This window comes from Oryctolagus cuniculus, chromosome 13, assembly GCF_051225735.1.
Source record: "Oryctolagus cuniculus isolate XC-2025 breed Fujian yellow rabbit chromosome 13, ASM5122573v1, whole genome shotgun sequence".
Taxonomy (NCBI): domain Eukaryota; kingdom Metazoa; phylum Chordata; class Mammalia; order Lagomorpha; family Leporidae; genus Oryctolagus; species Oryctolagus cuniculus.
The window spans coordinates 37,348,180-37,368,718 of NC_142879.1; the positions used below are offsets into that span (position 1 = coordinate 37,348,180).

The window sequence follows — 20,539 nt, forward strand, 5'->3', positions numbered from 1 at the left end:
CAGCACTTGTTAGTTTTCCTTTTATTTTTTATAGCCATACTTGAGGATGTGAAGTAGTTTTTTATTGAATTTTTCTTTTTTTTTCTTTTTGACGATTATTTAGTTTATTTGAAAGGCAGAGTTAGAGAGAGGCAAAGTTAGAGAGAGAAAGGTCTTACACTCCCTGGTTCACTAGAAAGAGGCAGAGGCAAAGAGAGAGATTGGTCTGCCACCCATTGGTTCACTCCTCAAATGGCTGCAATGGCCGGAGCTGCGCAGATCCGAAGCCAGGAGCCTGCAGCTTCTTCCAGGTCTCTGTCGTGGGTGCAGGGGCCCAAAGACTGGGGCCATCTTCCACTGCTTTCCCAGGCTGTAGCAGAGAGTTGGAATGGAAGTAGAGCAGCCAGGACTCGAACTGGTGCTCACACGGGGTGCCTCCCAGCACTGCAGGCAATGGCTTTACCACTATGCCACAGCGCCTGCCCCTACTTGCATTTTAAGTCGCTAATCATGTTGAACATCTTTTCATGGGCACACAAGTGCGTCGGCCATTTGTATATTTTCTGCGGAGAAATTTCTATTCAAAGTCTTTACCTCTTTTAAATTGGGTTGTTTGTTTTTTTTATTGTTGAGTTGAGCAAAGGTGGTTTTGTTTTGTTTTACATATTCTGGTTGCTAGACCCTTAGCTATATGAGTTATAAATATTTTGTTCCATTCTGCCCATTTTTTCACTTTCTTGAAAATGTCCTCTGATCTACAGGTTTTATTTTGTCGAAGTCCATTTTTATGCATTTTTTTCCCTTTGCACTTTTGAAATATTTGAAAGTGTAGTCTTCATGTAATTAATGAATACATCCTGCTGAAAGAATTTTTTATGTATTTTTCTTATCAGAATCCTGAAGAGTTGCTTTCATGGTTTCAGTGAATCATCACCTCTGTCATTTGTGAATTTAAACCGTTCGTATGAAGGTGTTTACAAGGTTTCTGTGTTGTGATTGTGGTTTAAATACTGGCATCATCAGTGCCATACATTTATCAAAAGCAGTGTCAAGTTCATTTAACAAACTGCTGTTTGTTTTGTTTAGAAAATTTGTAGAAAAACACTTCACTTCTTTGACTTATTCTTTCCTCTTGAGGAAAGCAAAGTTCTCTTAAAACTATGAACTCTCTGCCCTAAAAGCAGGGCCTCAAGAGCCATTTGTGAAAGAACACAAAAATCCCCGGAACTTGGAAATAAACACAGATTGGTGTTTATTTGTGTTAGTTTAAATGTAGTAGCCCGATGTGTCAGAAAAGTGAATCTGTAACACTTAAGTTAGACTAAGCAAGCAAATAATATCAGCTAACATGGCTTTAATCTACTAAGTAACTTTAAATCCAAAAGATCAAAGGAAGTTATAACTAAAAACAGCCCTTTGTGCAATTTCCCTGTAGAAGCAGGAAAAGGCTAGAAATTACATGTCACCTTCATATCCTGGCTTGCTGACCTGGTGCTCAGATCAAGACCCTCTGTATGCCAGCTGTTACCATTATTAAGACCTTGCCCTGAGGGGTTAAGCAGGGAAAAAAACTCTCCTGTCCTATAGGAGAGCAAACACAGCAAGTTCCAGCCCCCAACACGCCTCATTCAGAGCTCTCTGCGTGTGCTTGTCATTCAGCCTGTCCCGCCGCTCTGGGGAGCTGCGCCTGCCAACCCTGCCTTTCTGTGGAGCTGCGCTCCTGCAGCCGGTTACAGCGGTTGCTGCTGCAGTCTGCAGTCGCCTGCAGGCCACAGAGCCAGGGAAGTTGCCTCTTTTAACGTAAAGGTAATCCATTCACTCTTGCTTCTTTCTGTGCGAATTTGTTATTTGGGGATAATTTATTTTAGAGCTGCACTTAGTTTCTAGGGTTGTATTTAAAATTCTAACTCACAGGTTTGTTTGTTTTCTTTCAATGTAAACTTCAAAACAGCGTTTTAATGCATTTTGAAGTCTTGTCGTTTATTTGAATTACAGCCTACAACTGTAAGATAAGGTCAGCTATTTCTTCAGTATATCAAAATGTGCTTTCTTTATGAAGTTGGAAGAAAACATAAAACCTAAAGTGGTGTATGTTGTTCTCTTACTTTTAGGTTCTTGTTTAATTACTAAGTCAGAAACTTTTTGGAAAATATGTACTTCTGTCATTACCAGCTGATAGAAAAATAAATGTAGAATCACAGGAATCACTTTAATCACCTTTATGAGTTAAATATTTTAAGGAGACAGTGAAACTTTCCAACCTACAATGAGAGAAATTTGGTAAAGATACCCACTTGAGAATTAAGCTTCAACAGCAAGTTTAATTCTTATCAAAGTTCGTTTCTGATACACAGCTTGGTATACACCTTCAAGTAGTACTTGAGTTGATGAAGTGTTTCATGCATTGTATGCATTTTAATTGTAACAGTGGTAACTACATTATGATTTGATTTCCTACTTGAAGCACAAGTAGAATATATTTGCTTTATTGACTTTTCCTTAAAATGAGAGTGATGATTTATATGTAACTGATAGAGAACTTGAAACTACTTTAACTTATAAAATAGTTTTAAGTCTGGATATAAATTTTTTAAAGATTAAGTAGAAAATTTAGTGAAAATAGGTATTGTACCCATATCATTGGCCGACCATAAATGCCTTTCTTCAGTGGTATTTAAGGAAGTAGAGAACACACAATTTGATGAAATTTTCTTGTAACAACAAATATTCCTGTTGAAAGAAAAACAGTGAAATGTATCTTCTTTGCTACAAGAGGATGGTTTTAAATATGATTTTTATAATTAATAAAATGCTAGTTTCCTTTGATGGCTAAGAAATCACAAAACTCTATAAAATAAGTTCTAAACTAATGAGTATTTCACTTGTAGGTAGCAGGTTTACTACTTCCCACAGTTTTATTGTCTGCTGACACATTCCTACCTTTCAGTTAAAGTACTCTTTTTTGCATTATTTTATGTATTATTAGTCATTCATCTCCAATAGACTATCTTAGAATGCTTTCATTGCCAAAATATTGGATATTGGAATATCTTATTGGATTATAACTTGTTTGAAACTTTTTGTCAGTGTACAAAAATAAGGCAGAATATGTACTCATCTGGTTTACATCTTAGACCTAATATTAGAATTGTGGATATGAACTGTTTGCATTGATTATGAAAAAAAAATGTATAATGTGTTAAGTGTTTAAAATATTGCCCTACAAAGAAAACAGTTTAGAAAATACTGTTAACCTTGCCTCAGTCTGGAAACTGATATAAAATTGACTCATCCAACACTGAAGTCTAATACCACTTGTCTAACCTAACCCCAGTTGTTGTAGTTTCTATTGAACCAATGGACTATTGCGACTCTTGGGAAATCTGCTTTTCAGTGTTTGCTGGGCACGAATTCTTTACCTTCTGTTGTAACTGCTTTGTGTTCTGGGATTGGATATGAGCATTCTTTGTGATTCTTTTAACTCATACTGGGTGATGGACTATGTGAGCATTTCCTACTTTTAAAACATTGCAGTTACAGATCTCATCCAAACACAATATGTAAAACTGAGTTGTTTAGGATCAAGGCAAATGAACTGCATTATTTTTTGGGAAAAAATAGAAATAAAATAACTAAAATAAATTAGAAAAGCTAGGCTTGAGGAAGAGGGTGACTCTTTGTTTTCTCCATCTTGATTTCTGTTCTCTGATGATTTTAATAACTTAAACAGGCCCCTCTGTTACAAGCACACATACTTGGGATGCATGAAAGCTATTTAAAGGAACATAGTAGGTGCTTATTATACTCATAAGATTGTTAAATAAGGATACTTACCTACTTAACAGAAAAAAACATGATTTAATTAACTTTTGTGGGTGAGCAAGAATCCCACATCAACGGTGAAAGTAATTTCTATGCATCTAACATACACAAGAAAGCATATAGCAGAATTTATGAGCCCTTGTAGTGACAATTTCAGTAAGAAATAGAAAAAAGATTTGTCAAAATTGCTCCTAGGCTCTTAATAACAGTTAATTTAGTGATCCAATTCAAATGGGAAAAAAATTCTTTATAAAGTTGTTTTTCTAAGCTTAAAGCAAATCTGAACCCTTGAAAGGAAAGCATATCTTTAAAGTTTCATACAAACAGTACCTTGGGTTTCCCTAGTTGCTCAGTGGACTAAGGGATACCCCTGCAAGGTTATTTGCCGGGCTCTGCAGGGAAGAACCCATGTGGGGAGATGCTGTAGGAAATTTGATTTGCTACTTCTTAGACTTCCCAGAACTGCAGGGAGTGGGGCCCGGGATCAGATACTTAACATTTGTGGGAAAAGTGTAGATAGTTTTAAGTGTAGTATTAAAACACAGCATACTACCATCTAAATCAAACAACTTCTAAGTACTTTCTGGTGATTGATCTTAGTTTTTGGCTTTATGAAAGGCATTTAAAAAATTCTCTCACATTCTTTAGCCTCAGAATATGTGGGAGTAGAATTTTCTGCTTTTGATTTACCCCAGGGATGGTTTTTCCTTCGAGCTGCCAAAGTTTTGAGGTTTTAAGATGTGTGAAGCATTAAACGTTCATGGTGTCTTTCGACAGGCTTGTGATCTGTTCAGCGAAATTAGTTAAGCTCAGTAATATGATCCTGTTTCTGCTGGGAAGAGCTGTAGTGATACTGAAAGATTGCAAAGTTGTAAAGCTGCCCAATTGGTGATTTCAGTTGAGGCAAAATAGTTTCAGATCAAATCTCATGACCTAAAGGCAGACTTACTCCATCTTGAGTTCCCTGGTTTTATGAGTGTCTTGTAATTCTTATTTGATGGGGATACGAAGCTAGAGCATGTCTAGATCTGGAGGTTGTTTGACCCTCAAATTAGAAAGTTGAAGATGCTTAAAATGCAACCAGAAATGTTGGCCCCCTTCCTGGCCTGGAACTTTGGGGACCATGCTCTTTAATACAGGAACTTGCGACTTCATTTAGAGCAGAGACTGGGGATACACTTTTTCTGGAGGGGTTAAATAAGCTTGTTAGTCAAATCAACTCTTTCCTACACTTTCTGCAAAAGATCTGTAAGTAATGGATTGACAACTTGCTTCACATTTCTACAACATTGTTGTACACAAGTGTGCACTGTGTCTTCTTTGAGCTTAGGCCTCATTAAGGCTTTCTCACAACATCCTTGTCCCTACCCTCCCAACTTAAGATGAACTCTAGATGCAACCTCTTTTTGTTGTGAGCAGATAAAACCCAAAAATCCCTGTGAAGTTGGTAAATACTGAGCATGTCTAATATGGAATTCTAGATTCAACTTTTTTTTTTAATATGCAGCAGTATTTTGCAATGCAAGCAATATTTTCTGAATGTTGGGTATTTTGAGTGGCAGCTCCTTGCTCTTATAAATTTATCAAGACTGATTATTAAAAATATAAATCAGTGGTTTTCAGCCCTGGCTGAACATTAGAATCACCTAGAGAGCTTTAGAAAATAAGATGCTAATGCCCACACTCCATTACAGTATGAAGTAATTCAGAACCTCTGGGGCCAGTACCCTGGGACTGTGGTTTTTTTTTTTTTAATTACCACAGTGATTCTGATGTGCCAGAGTTGAGACTGCTGCACTAGACATGTAATTTTGTGAATATTTGTTGTAAGTATTGCATTCTCTGTAAGACTCATAGCAGACTCTGGATAAATGTCTTGTCTGGTTCTTGGGTTAAAAAACATTTTTTGGGAGGACTTTGTAGAATGTTTTTAAGTGACCATTATTTGGTATTTCTGAATATAGAGTGCTCTTATAACTTTTTTTTAATCTTCTTGGTTATACAAATTAGCAAAATTCCCCAGACTTAAGTTCCAAAAGAAATCAGTGCAGTTTAATGGAGTTTAAACCCATCTGAAATAGGGACATAAAGATAGAAGAATTCTTTCTCTTGCATTGATGCTTATGGATATAACATTTATAACATGAGTGGGGAGAAGTGTTGAATATTATATAGAATGGTAATGTTTGTGGAGGAGCTTGGAAGAAAGATCTCTAAAAATTGCTTCAGTAATTACAGTTTTTCTCTTGAAATGCATATTTAGGGAGATGTTGTGGACATCATTTATACTAGATTTTCAGTGATAAACTGCATTTTATACCCACATTTCTCTCCCCAGTATAGACCTGTTACCAAGAACATTAAACAAAAAAACCAAAATGGATTGATATTTCTCCAGCTCTGAGATTTCTATCATTCACTCACTCCTACACGTATAATTCTTTGTGTTAATAACCCTAACTTATTTCTAGCTATATAAACTGCTTTCTTAGCACATAGTTTTCAGATTTTCTCTAACACATGTAGTGTAATGTCTTCCTATTATTTTACTTTGATAATTTTTTTTGCCACAAATCTTAGTGGAAACATCATCTGGCAGTTGGATTTCCTTCTGTTTGTAAATATCAGAAATATGTTCTATAAAAGCAAACCTGGGGGCGATTCTGTCCACGTTCTGCAGCACTGGCATCCCATTTGGGTGCTGGTTTGAGTCCTGGGTGCTCTATTTCCCATCCAGCTCCCTGCTGATGTGCCTGGAAAAGCAGTGGAAAATGGTCCAAGTATGTTAGCCCTTGCACCCACATGGGAGACCTGGATGAAGCTCCTGGCTCCTGGCTTCAGCCTGGCCCTGGCCATTGTAGCCATTTGGAGAGTTGAACCAGTAGATGGAAAATCTCTCTCTGTCTGCCTGTCTTCTCTCTCTCTCTAACTCTGCCTTTCAAATAAATAAATGAATCTTTAAAAAAAGTAACAGATTATCTTTATGGATTTTTATTAATATATATCATGTATATAATATTAAAAGAGATTAATAAAAGTGTTAGGTATATTTCATTTTCAAAGATGGTGTTTATAATCATCAGTTGAAACAATAAATTCAAATTGTAAAAGAATTCTAATCCTTCACTTTCAGATTTCCTAGAACTCAGTTTGTTTTTCATGGTACAGTGGAAAAGCATACTAATATCTAATAGGCTTTATGAAATGTCTAAGTGTGTTTTGTGGTATAGATATTTAAATATGTAATGTTTGAGACAGTGGTTTCTGACTTATTGTCTATAATACTTAAGGGGAATAGTAGAAATAATACCTTATTTTTTTTTAAGATTTATTTATTTATTTGTGAGTCAGATTTACAGAGAAAGACAGAGAGACAGAGGGAGAGAAAAAGAGACAGAGAGAACACTTCCATCCGCTGGTTCACTCCCCAGATGGTTGCAACAGCTAGGGCTGGGCTAGGCGGAAGCCAGGAGCCAGAAGTTTCATCCAGGTCTCCCATGTGGGTGGCAGGAGCACAAACACTTGGACCATCTTCCGCTGCTTTTCCCAAGCCATTAGCAGAGAAATGATTGGAAGTGGAGCAGCCAGGACATAAACTGGCATCCGTAAGGGATGCTGACATGGCAGGTGGTAACTTTACCCGCTATGCCACAACACTGGCCCTAATGCCTTATTTTTAAACAGTTCTTTGCAATATATAAAATATTTATAAGTAATTAGGTGAAGACATTTATAAGTATTCTTATTGAAGGAGAATTTTAACAGTAGAAAGTTCATGAACTCAAACAAAAATTAAGAATATTTATCTGAGAAGGGAGGATTATATTTATTTAAAATCATTCTTTTTAGTTCCTTAAAAGTGTCCATTTCTTTGATTAAAGATACAGATTTTGCTGTCAGGTTACACTTACATTATTCTGATATAGTCCAAATACTACATGACAACAAAGTTCAATCCACTGCCTTGCTTTTCCAGGTTTGCATAATATGATACATGGATGGAAAACATGACTCCTTAATTTAGTGAAATATGCCTCTGACACTCTTGAATGCCGAGTTGTACCTTTAAAACTATCTTGGGAAATGTTGAATTCAGAGGCTATTTTTCATGTGGCCCTTCAGGTGGAATTTTATGTCAGTAGTCTCCAGGGGTTCTATAAAAGCTAGTTGAACTTGACACTGCCCTAGGGGCATCCCTGTGTAGTAGAGCACCCTTACTTTTAGAGTCATGCTAGTTATTTGGATATTACTTTAATATTTTTGGTATATTTTAATATTTTTGCTTTTTTTCCATGATGGGTTTAATAGTATTTTTGTAGGAGTATTGTGAGGAATGTGCTTGACATAGTGAGATAATTTAAAAAATTTAATAGTCCTTTGAGGGGAAAAATATTCTTAGAAGTAAGACCTCGCTGATGTCCTTCTATTGTTTAACTTTATAGCCCCACCACAGAATTTAACTAAACAACAGTTCTTTGTCAGTTTCATCTGGCATTTGTGAAGCTATTTATTTATTTTTCTGGCTCTGGCAATAAATATTAATAGACCAGCTTAGTATTGGTGATCAGAAATGAGGTCATCCTTTTATCATAAGCATCAAGCAATTTTAGAGGAATCATTTTTATATTAAAACAGGTTTGGTAAATAATGGATACAGATATTCCCAAGACTGCCTTTATGCCTCACCTAAAAAGACTTGAGATCTCTTTATAAAGCCGTCTTCTAATTTTTAATACCACTTAAAAAAGAAAAAAGTAGGCAAGGTGCTTCAGTTTATCTTTGTGAGTTGCACTAAAAAATTCATCACTGCTTCCTTACATGGAATAATTTGGGAGTCATGAGATGAGCCACAGTTAAAGCTGAGTATCAGTTACAACTTCTGCTGTTAAAATGTGTTACTTTTATCTGCCTTGATTAGAAAAATGAACCTTAGTTTCTCTGTCAGTTTCCTGGTTGTTTTGTCCATTCTGCTTTAATTATACATCCTCTGGCCATTACTTGGGCTTAATTCTCTTGTAGCCTTCTCGCCTACTTTATGGCTTTGGCTTGCTACTCAAAATATGTCCATGGAATGGGCAGTGAGGGCTTGTAGTTGGAGGCTTTTTCCCTACTTCATGCATCTGCATTTTAACTGTCCCCAAGTAGCCTTTAAGTTTAGAGCACTGGTTTACTGATTTTGTTTTAATTTAATGAAACTGCTCTAGGAAGCATCACTCTTCTGAAAAAGATAACTGGCTAAAATATGGAGTCATGTTGGTGGCCATTTATTCAGTTTTGTACTATGAATCTGGTGAAGCAAAGGGTTGTTCTAAAATATAGCATCTGAACTTAGGGAATGTAGTTTCGCAGAAAGCTTTCAAACCTTGGCACTGGGCTTCCTAGCCTTACCATTTGTGTTCAGTACCTTGGGTACCTTTTTAGACTCTCCATGTCAAGTTTTCTTTGCAAATGGAATGGTAATGCCTGCCACACCTGTTTTTCTGAGGGCTATTAGAAGGATCTACTGAAGTGAGATCATGTGTGTGAAAGTGCTTTGAGGCTATGAAAGGCGTGTTCCATTATAGCTGTTGATGGGGATGAAGATGATGTTCCTTCGGGCAATATGAGCCCTGTTTTTGTTGAGGATAGTGATGGCTTTGCTGAGTGGTTACTGTGATAAGTAGAACAGGTCTGTGTGTTCTCTTCAACATTACATTTCGGTTTTCAGTTGGCAGTTTTCTGGCCATGCTAGCAGTTCTCATTCCCAGTTCCAACGAGCTGCCATCAGATTTTCTTAATGCTTTTTAGATGTGTTTGTACTCTGGGAGGCACCTAAATAGTTTGCATCCTTTGGGTAAATTTTGTGTCATTAACATATTTTAGTGTGTACTATGTTGATAAATAAAATGTCCATAATTTAAATAAATACAACTATGATTATGCGATAGCATTTTCAATGAATGCTACTTTTTGTCATTGAAGCATGATAATTTCCATAAATTTTATAGATGTAAATTTCCTGATTTCCAAACAAGAGTAGGATATAATTTTTTTTGACAGGCAGAGTAGACAGTGAGAGAGAGAGAGAGAGAGAAAAAGGTCTTCCTTTTTCCATTGGTTCACCCCACAGTGGCCGCTGCGGCCGGCGCACCGCCTGATCCGAAGCCAGGAGCCAGGTGCTTCTCCTGGTCTCCCATGCAGGTGCAGGGCCCAAGGACTTGGGCCATCCTCCACTGCACTCCCGGGACAGAATCCGTCACCCCGACCGGGACTAGAACCCGGCGTGCTGGCGCCACAGGTGGAGGATTAGCCTATTGAGCCATGGTGCTGGCTTAGGATATAATTGTTTTGACCCTTCTAATCACATGCACTCCGATGACTCTCTTCTCCCTACCTTTCAATATGATTGTCAGTATACTTCCCGGTAATGTCTATCTTAATAATTGTAAGACTAGTCATGATAATTTTGGTTCATTGATAGCTTTGGTTCAATAAATAATCATTTATATTTCCAAAAATGTGGAAGCTGTGAGATAAGAGATATGGAACCCTTTGTCTGAAAAGTTTGTAGTCATCTATTCTTGTTCCTTAGGTCTGTTTCATTTCCTTTGTATGCAGTTACTTGATAGATTGTATAGGGTATCAGTGTAAAAGAGTAGTTATATACCAAAAGATACACAATGTTTAATATACCCCGTGGCTGGGGCCAGCGCCATGGCACAGTAGGTTAATCCTCTGCCTGCAGCGCCGGCATCCCATATGGGCGCTGGTTCTAGTCCTGGCTGCTCCTCTTCGGATCTGGCTCTCTTCTGTGGCCTGGGAAAGCAGTAGAAGATGGCCCAAGTGGTTGGGCTCCTGCACCCGCATGGGAGACCTGGGAAGAGGATTCTGGCCCCTGGCTTCAGATTGGTGCAGTTCTGGCTGTTGTGGCCATTTGGAGAGTGAACCAATAGAAGGAAGACCTTTCTCTCTGTCTCTTCCTCTCACTGTCTGTAACTCTATCTCTCAAATAAATAAATAAAAATCTTTAAAAAAAATATATATATATCCGGTGAATGTCTAATTATCCTTTAAGATAAAATAGTTTTGTCCCACTTTTTGCATTTAGTAATGATTATCTTTTGTTCATTGTTGTTCGTTGTGCTTCATTAGTAGTTTAATTATTTATTTTATTTGAAAGGCAAAGTTAGAGAGATTTTCCATCTGCTGACTCATTCCCCCAAATGGTGCAATGGCTGAGGCTGGGCTGGGCCTAAGCCAGGAGCTTCTTCCAGGTCTCTAATACATAGGGTGCAGGGGCCCAAGCACTTGAGCCGTCCTCTGCTGCTTTCCCAGGATCAGAAGTGGAGCTGCTGAGACTTGAACTGGCACCTATATGGGATGCTGGTGTCACAGGCAGTAGCTTAACCTGTCGGCCTCCTTCATTAACATTTCATTACTATAAAAAGAGACATAGTGAATGCTGCAAGCAGCACAGAAAGGAAAATGTGAAAGTCTTCCCACTCTTCCAGATGACCCAGTCTAGCTCTCCTCTAGGAAACATTGTTAATATTTTCTTGTATCCTAGAAATGATCCATGTATTTCTAACTATAACTGCAAACACTTATACGTGTTTGCACACACACAAACGAATTTATACCGTAGCAGTTGTTCTGGAGCTGAGTTTTACTTACACACAATGATGTTCTTTGGACTTCTTTCCATAGTAATACATCCAGATCTAACTTACTTGTTTTTTATTGTGCAGAATACTCAAGAATGGATATGACAGAATTTAAGTCCCCTATTGATGATAATTTAAATTGTTTCTAGTTTTTACTGTTATAAGCATTGCTGCAATCAACATACTAATGCATACATATATTTTTGAAAGATTTATTTATTTATTTGAAAGTCAAAGTTACACAGAGAGAAAAGGAGAGGCAGAGAGAGAGAGAGAGAGAGAGGTCTTTTATCCACTGGTTCACTCCCCAATTGGCCACAACAGCCAGAGCTGCGCCGATCCGAAGCCAGGAGCCAGGAGCTTCTTCTAGGTCTCCCAGGGGCAGGGGCACAAGGACTTGGGCCATCTTCTACTGCTTTCCCAGGTCATAGCAAAGAGCTGGATCAGAAGTGAGGCAGCTGGGACTTGAACCAGCGTACATATTGGATGATGGCACTGCAGGCGGCTGCTTCACCCGCTACACCACAGCACTGGCCCCCATACATATATTTTTACACATTATTTAAGTGTATTGAAAGGGTAAATTTCTAGAATTGTGGATTAAAAGATAAAGACATTTTAAAATTTAGTAAGTAGTGTCCTGTTACTCTATTAGAAGGTTGTACCAATTTGCAATTCAATGAATTTAAGAAGAAACGAAGACTTAGAGACAGTGAGAGTTTAAGTAACTTGACCCAGATTCTCAAAGTTAGTAGCTAGTAGAGTCCACTCTCAAACTCAGACCCACCCACGCTACAGATGTCTCAGTTGTCAATTTAAAGCAAAATTTTGGTTTTAAAACCAGGAAAATTCCATATCTTTTTATCTTCTTATCCTCAGTTAAAATATAATCAAAAGATGGTCCTTGGCCAAAGACCTTATAGCTCCCAAGTGCTAAATCACTCAGGATATAAACATGTTAGTTGGAAAGGTGAAATAGGGGGCATGAAACAAGGGGATTTGAATATATTGATGCTACCATATTAAATTCACAAACAGCAGGAAGTATACTAAAATATCTGATGTGGGGCCTGGCACACCTCAGCCAGTGCCCCAGGAATAGCTTTTTTTGGAATCCCCTGTGTGTTATGGCCCTGGGGAGAACAGGTGATTTCAACAGAGCTAACTTTTAAAGTTATTCATTATGTTAGACCAAAAACTTACTTTAAACTTCTACCATAAATACTGTCAATACTGCAATTAGAATCACATAATATTACATTTATCACAATAGTTTGGGACAAGTAAAGGATATTTACATATTCTTTCGGGAACTCTTTATTTCATTTATTTCATTCCTTGTTAGTATCTTTAGTCTTGCTCTATCTATATTTATTCCTGTTCTCTCCATCATAGACTCAGACTGATTTTTTTTTCCCTAATATTTTTCAGTTCTGAAGAAGAAAAATGTATTCTCTGTATGAGCCTTCGGGCAAAGTCCTGACTTCAGACTGAAACTTCACCACTCTCCTGGTCACCTCAGCCCCCCTACATGAATATAGGAGTGCTTTCAAAAGTTCATGGAAAATGCATATTATGAAAACACTATGCTTGGATTTCAAAAAGTTTTTGCACCAAAACAAAATTATCTTGTAATTCATTTTTCCATACATTTTTAAGGTACACTTATATATCAATTGAAGCAAATAATCCATAGACATTTCTTTAAATGTTTTTTCTGGTTTTGCTTTTTATTAATTTTAACTTGTGTTTTTTACTTACTCATGAAGTCAGATAGATTGTTCTCAGTTTATAATTAAAGAAACTGAATCAGAGAAAGCTCATGTGATTTGCTTTAACTACAAGCCAAAGTCAGAGTTCAAATTATTCTTTACTATCCACTAGTTCCTACTTCATTACAAGAAGTCTCCAAGTTACAAAACAGGTTGTGTTCCAAAAATTCATTTGTAAGTCAGTTCTTTGGCACTTCAACTGCATTTCACTGCAATGGGGGGAAAATGTTATAAATGGTGATTAGGTCCCTTGCTGGCCTGCAAAGAATATATTTAACTCTTCTGTAACTACAAAATCATTCATTTGCAATAAAAGGTAATGATAGTTATGGTTCTGATTACAAAGAAAAAAGAAAAGCTGTCTTTCCTAAGAATGATCAGATTTTATTAGAAGATAGGGAAACACATGAAATGTGTGGAGTGTGGGGTGATTCAGGGTAGTTTGAAGGGTGCACTCTACTCTAAGCCCAACTTCACTTTAAAAGCTTGAAGACTGGGTTATTGTGAGATGATTCTCACTAAAGTAACTCACCTGACATCTAGGTCAGAGTCAGTGGGGTTGACTGAATTAAATGTAAAACAATCTGAGATGATCTGTTAACTAACCTAGAATGATTAAAAAAAACTCTAGAAGTATTCCTTCCTTCTCTCTTCTTCTTGGAAAACGCATAAGGAGTTACTGATTTTTCTGTTGAGGCCAGCAGCTCCTATCAGTTGGGAAAGCCTGGCTGAGGTGTGGAGAGAACTGGTTGCGGGTGGATTGGAGAGGGCATGTGCGTCCAGTGATTTCTCTGCATGGTAGGTTTGTCCAATGAGCTGCTTCCTTTTTTAAAAAATTTTATGTGTTTTCAATTCATTTGCAAGTTAGAGAGACAGAGAACTTCCAACTGCTAGTTCATTTCCCAGATGCCCACAATAGCCAGAGCTGGGTCAGGCTGACTCCAGGAGCCAGGAACTCCACTTGGGTTTCCCATGTGAGTGGCAGGGACCCAACTACTTGAGCCATCATTTGCTGCCTTCCCAGGTGCATTAGCAGAAAGGTGGATTGGAAGTGGAGTAGCCAGGACTCAAACCGGCACTCTAAAGTGGGATGTGTACATCCCAGCTGGCAGCTTAATCTGCTGTGGCACAACAGCTGTCCCAGAAATGCCCCTTTTGAGGAGCTTACATATTGGATAAAAATGTGCATAGGAATCTTCCTCAGGGTTGATCCAGCTTTGGTGACCAGATTACCATGTACTGAGACTGAAAGGAATTGATTCTTTTTGGTTGCCTGTGTATCCCCTGGAAAAGAGGTGGGAAAAGACTGGAGAAAGATCTCTCCAAAAGCTGTGTGTTTGCTTATAATAGTGCCCTTTCAGAACAGTTGGTGAACCAAATTATGTTTTTCTTCTTCTTGGCTCTCATGTATAGTTCGAATAGACCAATGGCCTTTGATGACCTATTATTCTTACTATAAAAATCCCAGATTTTGCGTGTGTGTTGTTCAGAGGTTGGTGAGTTAGGCAAGGGAAGAGCTTTTTCTGCTTTATTTTTTTTTTAAACGGACTGGACAAACATTTCACTGGTACTTTGAGCAGGTAAATGTTTTCCTTTGTATTAAAGGCCTGGATTCTTTGTTGGAAGGAAAAGAAACAAGGAAAAGAATTCTCATTTAAAGCAGATCTCATCCACAGCATTATTCTCATCTACAAGCAATATTACCTGTTGTATATAATAAAGAAAACTAGAAATTCATGGATAACTCATTCATGCTTGTTAATTATTTTTTAGCATTATATTGATTGATTTAGAGGATAAAGCTTTTGTGTCAGGTATTTTGGTTACTAGACTACTATTAAGCTGACTTTTTTTATTTTCTTTTGTTTATTCTTATTCTGGGACTTAGTGACTTGGAGTAATAGTCATGTTTTTGAGATTTTTCTAAGACCTAAAGCATTCTTTAGATTATTTGAATTATTTAACCTGTGCAACTAAATGCCCTCAACCTGGGTCTGTCATTTTGTCCGTCACTCCTAGATCAGAACACCCAAGTATGCCTTTGTTGAAAGCCAGAGACAGTGCTGGTATCCTCTCCTCTGGCATCCCCATAAAGTTCTAGTTGTTAAACAATATTTAGTTTGTAGGATGGGGAGAGAAGAAAGGTGCTGGAAAGAAAGTGAGGTGGGGCAAAGTGACCAGTGGGGACAGGAGAGGGTTCTCAAGGCGCACAAAGTAGCTGGTGGAGAAGGAGGTATATGAATGGGCTGGCAGGTTCTGTTGCAGATGCTGTTGGGTTTCCACCCCCCCCCCCCAACTCCTGCAAGAACTTACTTTCCAACAGCTACTTTTAAATATCTTACTTGTCTTTCTGATGTATTTGCCCACCTGATTATAACTGGCTGAATTTATATATCATTTTCTTTTTTAGAGTCAAGAAATTGAAGCATGGCTATGAGCAGCGGAAACGATTTTGTGGTTCTGAGCAATGGCAGCATCGCAACCAGTGCTACCAGCCCTCGTCCCCTCACCCCCTGTGAGGGAGACCTTGCAGCCCAGCAGCTCACACCCAAAGAAGCAACAAGAACAAAAGTGAGTCCAAATGGATGCCTGCAACATAATGGCACAGTTAAATCGTCCTTTCTGCCTTTAGACAACCAAAGAACGCCTCAGATGTTATCTCAGTGCTGCCATCCTTGCCCATACCATCATCCTTTGAGTAGCCATAGCAGTCACCAAGAGCGCCATCCCGAGGCTGGCCCTGCAGCGCCCTCTGCTTTGGCCTCATGTTGCATGCAGCCACACTCAGAGTATTCTGCATCTCTGTGTCCCAACCATTCACCTGTGTATCAGGCTGCGTGCTGCCTTCAGCCCTCGCCATCCTTCTGCCTGCATCATCCGTGGCCTGACCATTTTCAGCATCAGCCTGTGCAGCAGCACGTAGCCAACATCAGGTGAGTGCTGAGAACATCTTGCTGCCCTTTCACATTTGACTAATTCCACAGGAACATGACTGCTTGCGTTTATTCCCCAAAAGGAAGGGAGCAAAATACGTCAGGGAAAGGCAGCCATTGAACATGCACATTTTATGAGCTGAGTGTAGCTTACAAAGATGCAAATGCAATAATATCTCTGTTTTATCCATTGACTTCTTAGTTAAATTCTCCCTTCTCTTTTCCTTTCTACAAACTGGTTGGAATTCCCTGACAGAGCTTAAGTTATAAAGTTCAATAAAAAGTTTTATTGTTATTTGTTTTAGTTATTACACTATGGAAAATGTATTTGTGATGAGGCCACTTAAACAGAAGTCCTTTATTTGCTAGTATCAATTGTGGTCAGCCTTCATGAAAAAGAAGTGTAAAACCAGTTGCTTCTTTATGCTTCTGAGTGACTGTGCTCCATTTCTGTTCATGTGGTTGGGATGACTCTGGTAATGTTGAGATCAGATGAAAGCACCAATTCTTATAGCAGATGATAGCTCCAAATTTGTGTAGCACAGGACACTAACAAATATTTATTATTATTTTTTTGACAGGCAGAGTTAGACAGTGAGAGAGAGAGAGACAGAGAGAAAGGTCTTCCTTCTGTAGGTTCACCCCCGAAATGGTCGCTATGGCCGGCGCGCTGTGCTGATCCAAAGCCAGGAGCCAGGTGGTTCCTCCTGGTCTCCCATGCGGGTGCAGGGCCCAAGGACCTGGGCCATCCTCCACTGCACTCCCTGGCCATAGCAGAGAGCTGGCCTGGAAGAGGAGCATCCGGGACAGAATCCGGCGCCCCGACCAGGACTAGAACCCGGCGTGCCGGCGCCGCAGGTTGAGGATTAGCCTAGTGAGCCGTGGCACCAGCCAAACAAATAGTTTTGTAAAGCAGTTTTACATCTGGTAGATTGAAAAGTGCTGGAACAGTCTTCATCACTGCCAGCCCTTATCCCTGCCTTCTTTCACATGTAAAGTCATAGCTGACTTTCCCACAGTTGTTTAAGTTGCACCTGCTGTGGGTAAGCATTGGTAATATATTTTTATGCATTGATGTACATGTTTAGGTGATAAATTTTAAAAAATATAAATTAGAAAGCATCCTCTTTAAAATTACGGTGAATTTACAAGCAGGGATATGTAGAGATCTGAAGTATACCATTAAATCAGCTTTGACTGCCATGTGTACAAGTAATGTAGCCCATATCTCAATCTGATGGACATTTCTTTAAAACAAAAGATTTATTTATTTATTTGAAAGTCAGAGTTACACAAAGAAGGAGAGACAGAGAGAGATAGAGAGAGAGAGAGAGGTCTGCCATCCAATGGTTCATTCCCCAGTTGGCTGCAACAGCCAGAGCTGTGCCAATCCGAAGCCAGGAGCCAGGAGCTTCTTCCAGGTCTCCTACATGGGTGCAGGGGCCCAAGGACCTGAGCCATCCAATATTGGTTTCTCAGGCCATAGCCAAGAATTGGATCAGAAATGGAGCAGCCGGGACTCAAACCAGTGACCATATGAGATGCTGCCACTGCAGGTGGTGGCTTTACTCACTACGTCACAGCGCCGGCCCCTGGCCATTTCTATCCTACAGAAAGTTCCCTCATGCCTCCTCTCAGTCTTTCCATGTCTGTCACCAGAAGCAGTCACTGTGCTGAGTTTTATTGCTGTACATTTGTTTTACTTGCTCCTGGAACTTCCTGTAAATGGGATCACATAATCTGAGCTCTCTTGTGTCTGGCAGTTTGGGCTTAGCATAATGTTATTGAGACTCATCTCACTGTTGTGGAACTTTTGTTTTATTGCTGAGTAGTAATCCATTATACACCCTTACCAAATATACTTTAGATTAGAGTCAGATCCAGAAAGAGATTAAGTGATAAACATTTTTTAATTTTAGCAGGTTTGGAACATTGTAAAGGTAATATGATTTTACTCTTTTAAGATAAGAAGAAAAAGATGGTAAAAAGGGAAAAGAGAAGATAGGAGGAGAGAGAGGGATCCTCTGCAGTCTTTCTGTAGTTTCTGAATACATTTGCCAGGTTGGACTCGAGAGCCGCCGAGTCATAGAATTCTGATAAGTTCCCTGAGTTCAGCAGAGTCATTCTTACAAGATTTCCCTGACAACATTGAGCTGCATCCTGAATTAAAGTGTGGAAATAGTTGATTGTGAAAGCTATATATGGCCAGCGCCGCGGCTCACTAGGCTAATCCTCCGCCTTGCAGCGCCAGCACACCGGGTTCTAGTCCCGGTCGGGGCGCCAGATTCTGTCCCAGTTGCCCCTCTTCCAGGCCAGCTCTCTGCTGTGGCCAGGGAGTGCAGTGGAGGATGGCCCAAGTGCTTGGGCCCTGCACCCCATGGGAGACCAGGATAAGTACCTGGCTCCTGCCATCGGATCAGCATGGTGCGCTGGCCGCAGCACACCGGCCACGGCGGCCATTGGAGGGTGAACTAACGGCAAAGGAAGACCTTTCTCTCTGTCTCTCTCTCTCTCACTGTCCACTCTGCCTGTCAAAAAATTAAAAAAAAAATCTTATATGTGGCCAGCGCCGCGGCTCACTAGGCTAATCCTCCGCCTGCGGTGCCGGCACACCGGGTTCTAGTCCCGGTCGGGCACCGGATTCTGTCCCGGTTGCTCCTCTTCCAGGCCAGCTCTCTGCTATGGCCTGGGAGTGCAGTGGAGGATGGCCCAAGTGCTTGGGCCCTGCACCCGCATGGGAGACCAGGAGAAGCACTTGGCTCCTGCCTTCAGATCCATTGTGGCCAACTGGGGAGTGAACCAATGGAAAAGGAAGACCTTTCTCTCTGTCTCTCTCTCTCTCACTGCCCACTCTGCCTGTCAAAAAAAAAAAAAAAAAAAAAAAAAAAGCTTATATGTGGGCCGGCGCCGTGGCTCACTAGGCTAATCATCCACCTGCAGCACTGGCACCCCGGGTTCTAGTCCCAGTTGGGGTGCCAGGTACTAGTCCTGGCTGGTCCTCTTCCAGTCCAGCTCTCTGCTGTGGCCTGGGAGGGCAGCAGAGGATGGCCCAAGTGTTTGGCACCTGCACCCACATGGGAGACCAGGAGGAAGCACCTAGCTCCTGGCTTCAGATCGGTGTAATGCCGGCAGTAGCGGCCGTCTGGGGAGTGAACCAACGAAAAAAGGAAGACCTTTCTTTCTGTCTCTCTCTCTCACTGTCTAACTCTGTCTGGCAAAAAAAAAGAAAAGCTTAGATATGGGGCCGGTGCTGTGGCACAGTTGGTTAAAGCCCTGGCCTGAAGCGCCAGCATCCCATATGGATGCCGGATCTAGTCCCGGCTGCTCCTCTTCCAGTCCAGCTCTCTGCTATGGCCTGGGAAAGCAGTGGAAGATGGCCCAAGTCTTTGGGCCCCTGCACCCGTGTGGGGGACCCGGAAGAAGCTCCTGGCTTCGGATCAGCACAGCTCCGGCCGTTGACGCCATTTGGGGAGTGAAGGAAGACCTTTCTCTCTGTCTCTCCCTCTCACTGTCTGTAACTCTATCTCTCAAATAAATAAAATATTTTTAAAAATTATAAAAAAGCTTATATAATCATAATTATTGGTGTTTTTGAGTCATGAATTACATGGTTGCAGAGTACAAGAGAAGACTCAGAGTGCTGCATTTTGAAGTTGATTTCTCGTTGTAAAAGTCAAAAAGGATGAAACGTGAGCAAATTACTAGTTCTTTCAGTATGGCACGTTGTGCCAAGATTTTCAGGATTTTTACTTAGTATTTCTCAGTGACCCAACTCGAAAGGAATGAGAACTCTGTGTCTGCTTTAATAGGATGGCATTAAAAACAAACCAATAGGCGTGCCTGTACATTGTCGGCACTGGAACCTGAGCAGTCATGGTGAACTTACTTCCTAGTATGTGTGTAAACCCTGGTTCACATACTTTTCCCTGTGGGATGTGTCCTTGGATGATGAGAGGCTAAAGCTGCCTTCTGGAACGAGAATATGTTGTTTGAAAGGGAAATGAGACCCAAGGAAGTAAAGGCTGTGGCTGAATTACAGATGTTCACATTTTTTAAGTTATGGGAGAAATAAAAACACTTTTCATTATTTAATTTGAAACGGCTGATAAAAATTTTTATACAAGGGTACTTCAAAAACTTCAAGGAAAAAAGTTAAAAGATGTTTGTTTTGGTGTAAAAATTTGAAATCTATGCATCATTTTTTCATAGTGTGCATTTTTTATGATTTTTTTGAAGATCATAGTGTCAATCAAGAAAAGTTATGGAAGAAAGTAGACTAGAATGAAGGAAAGTTTTCATGTTCAGAATTTGATCTCAAGAATATTGAGAGTTTGGATTAATTGCTGCAAACATGGAAACTTAAAGATGCAATGTAATGATATATATGCAC

The 20,539-nt window shown here is 39.7% G+C and overlaps 1 protein-coding gene across 50 annotated transcripts in view; it reads left to right on the top strand.

The window, feature by feature from the left end:
• The window catches only part of DISP1 (dispatched RND transporter family member 1), a 196,096-nt gene that overhangs the window by 111,015 nt on the left and 64,542 nt on the right, over positions 1 to 20,539 (top strand). For 29 of the 50 annotated variants that reach the window (XM_070055346.2, XM_070055348.2, XM_070055349.2 and 26 more), the window contains one exon: positions 15,627 to 16,149. In XM_070055346.2, coding sequence (XP_069911447.2) covers positions 15,644 to 16,149 — 506 coding nt within the window. In that variant the 5' untranslated portion in view covers positions 15,627 to 15,643. Of the gene's footprint in view, positions 1 to 1,449; positions 1,786 to 15,626; positions 16,150 to 20,539 lie in introns of those variants that run through there. The other 21 variants (XM_089312256.1, XM_089312260.1, XM_051821374.3 and 18 more) reach the window with 3 other exon arrangements.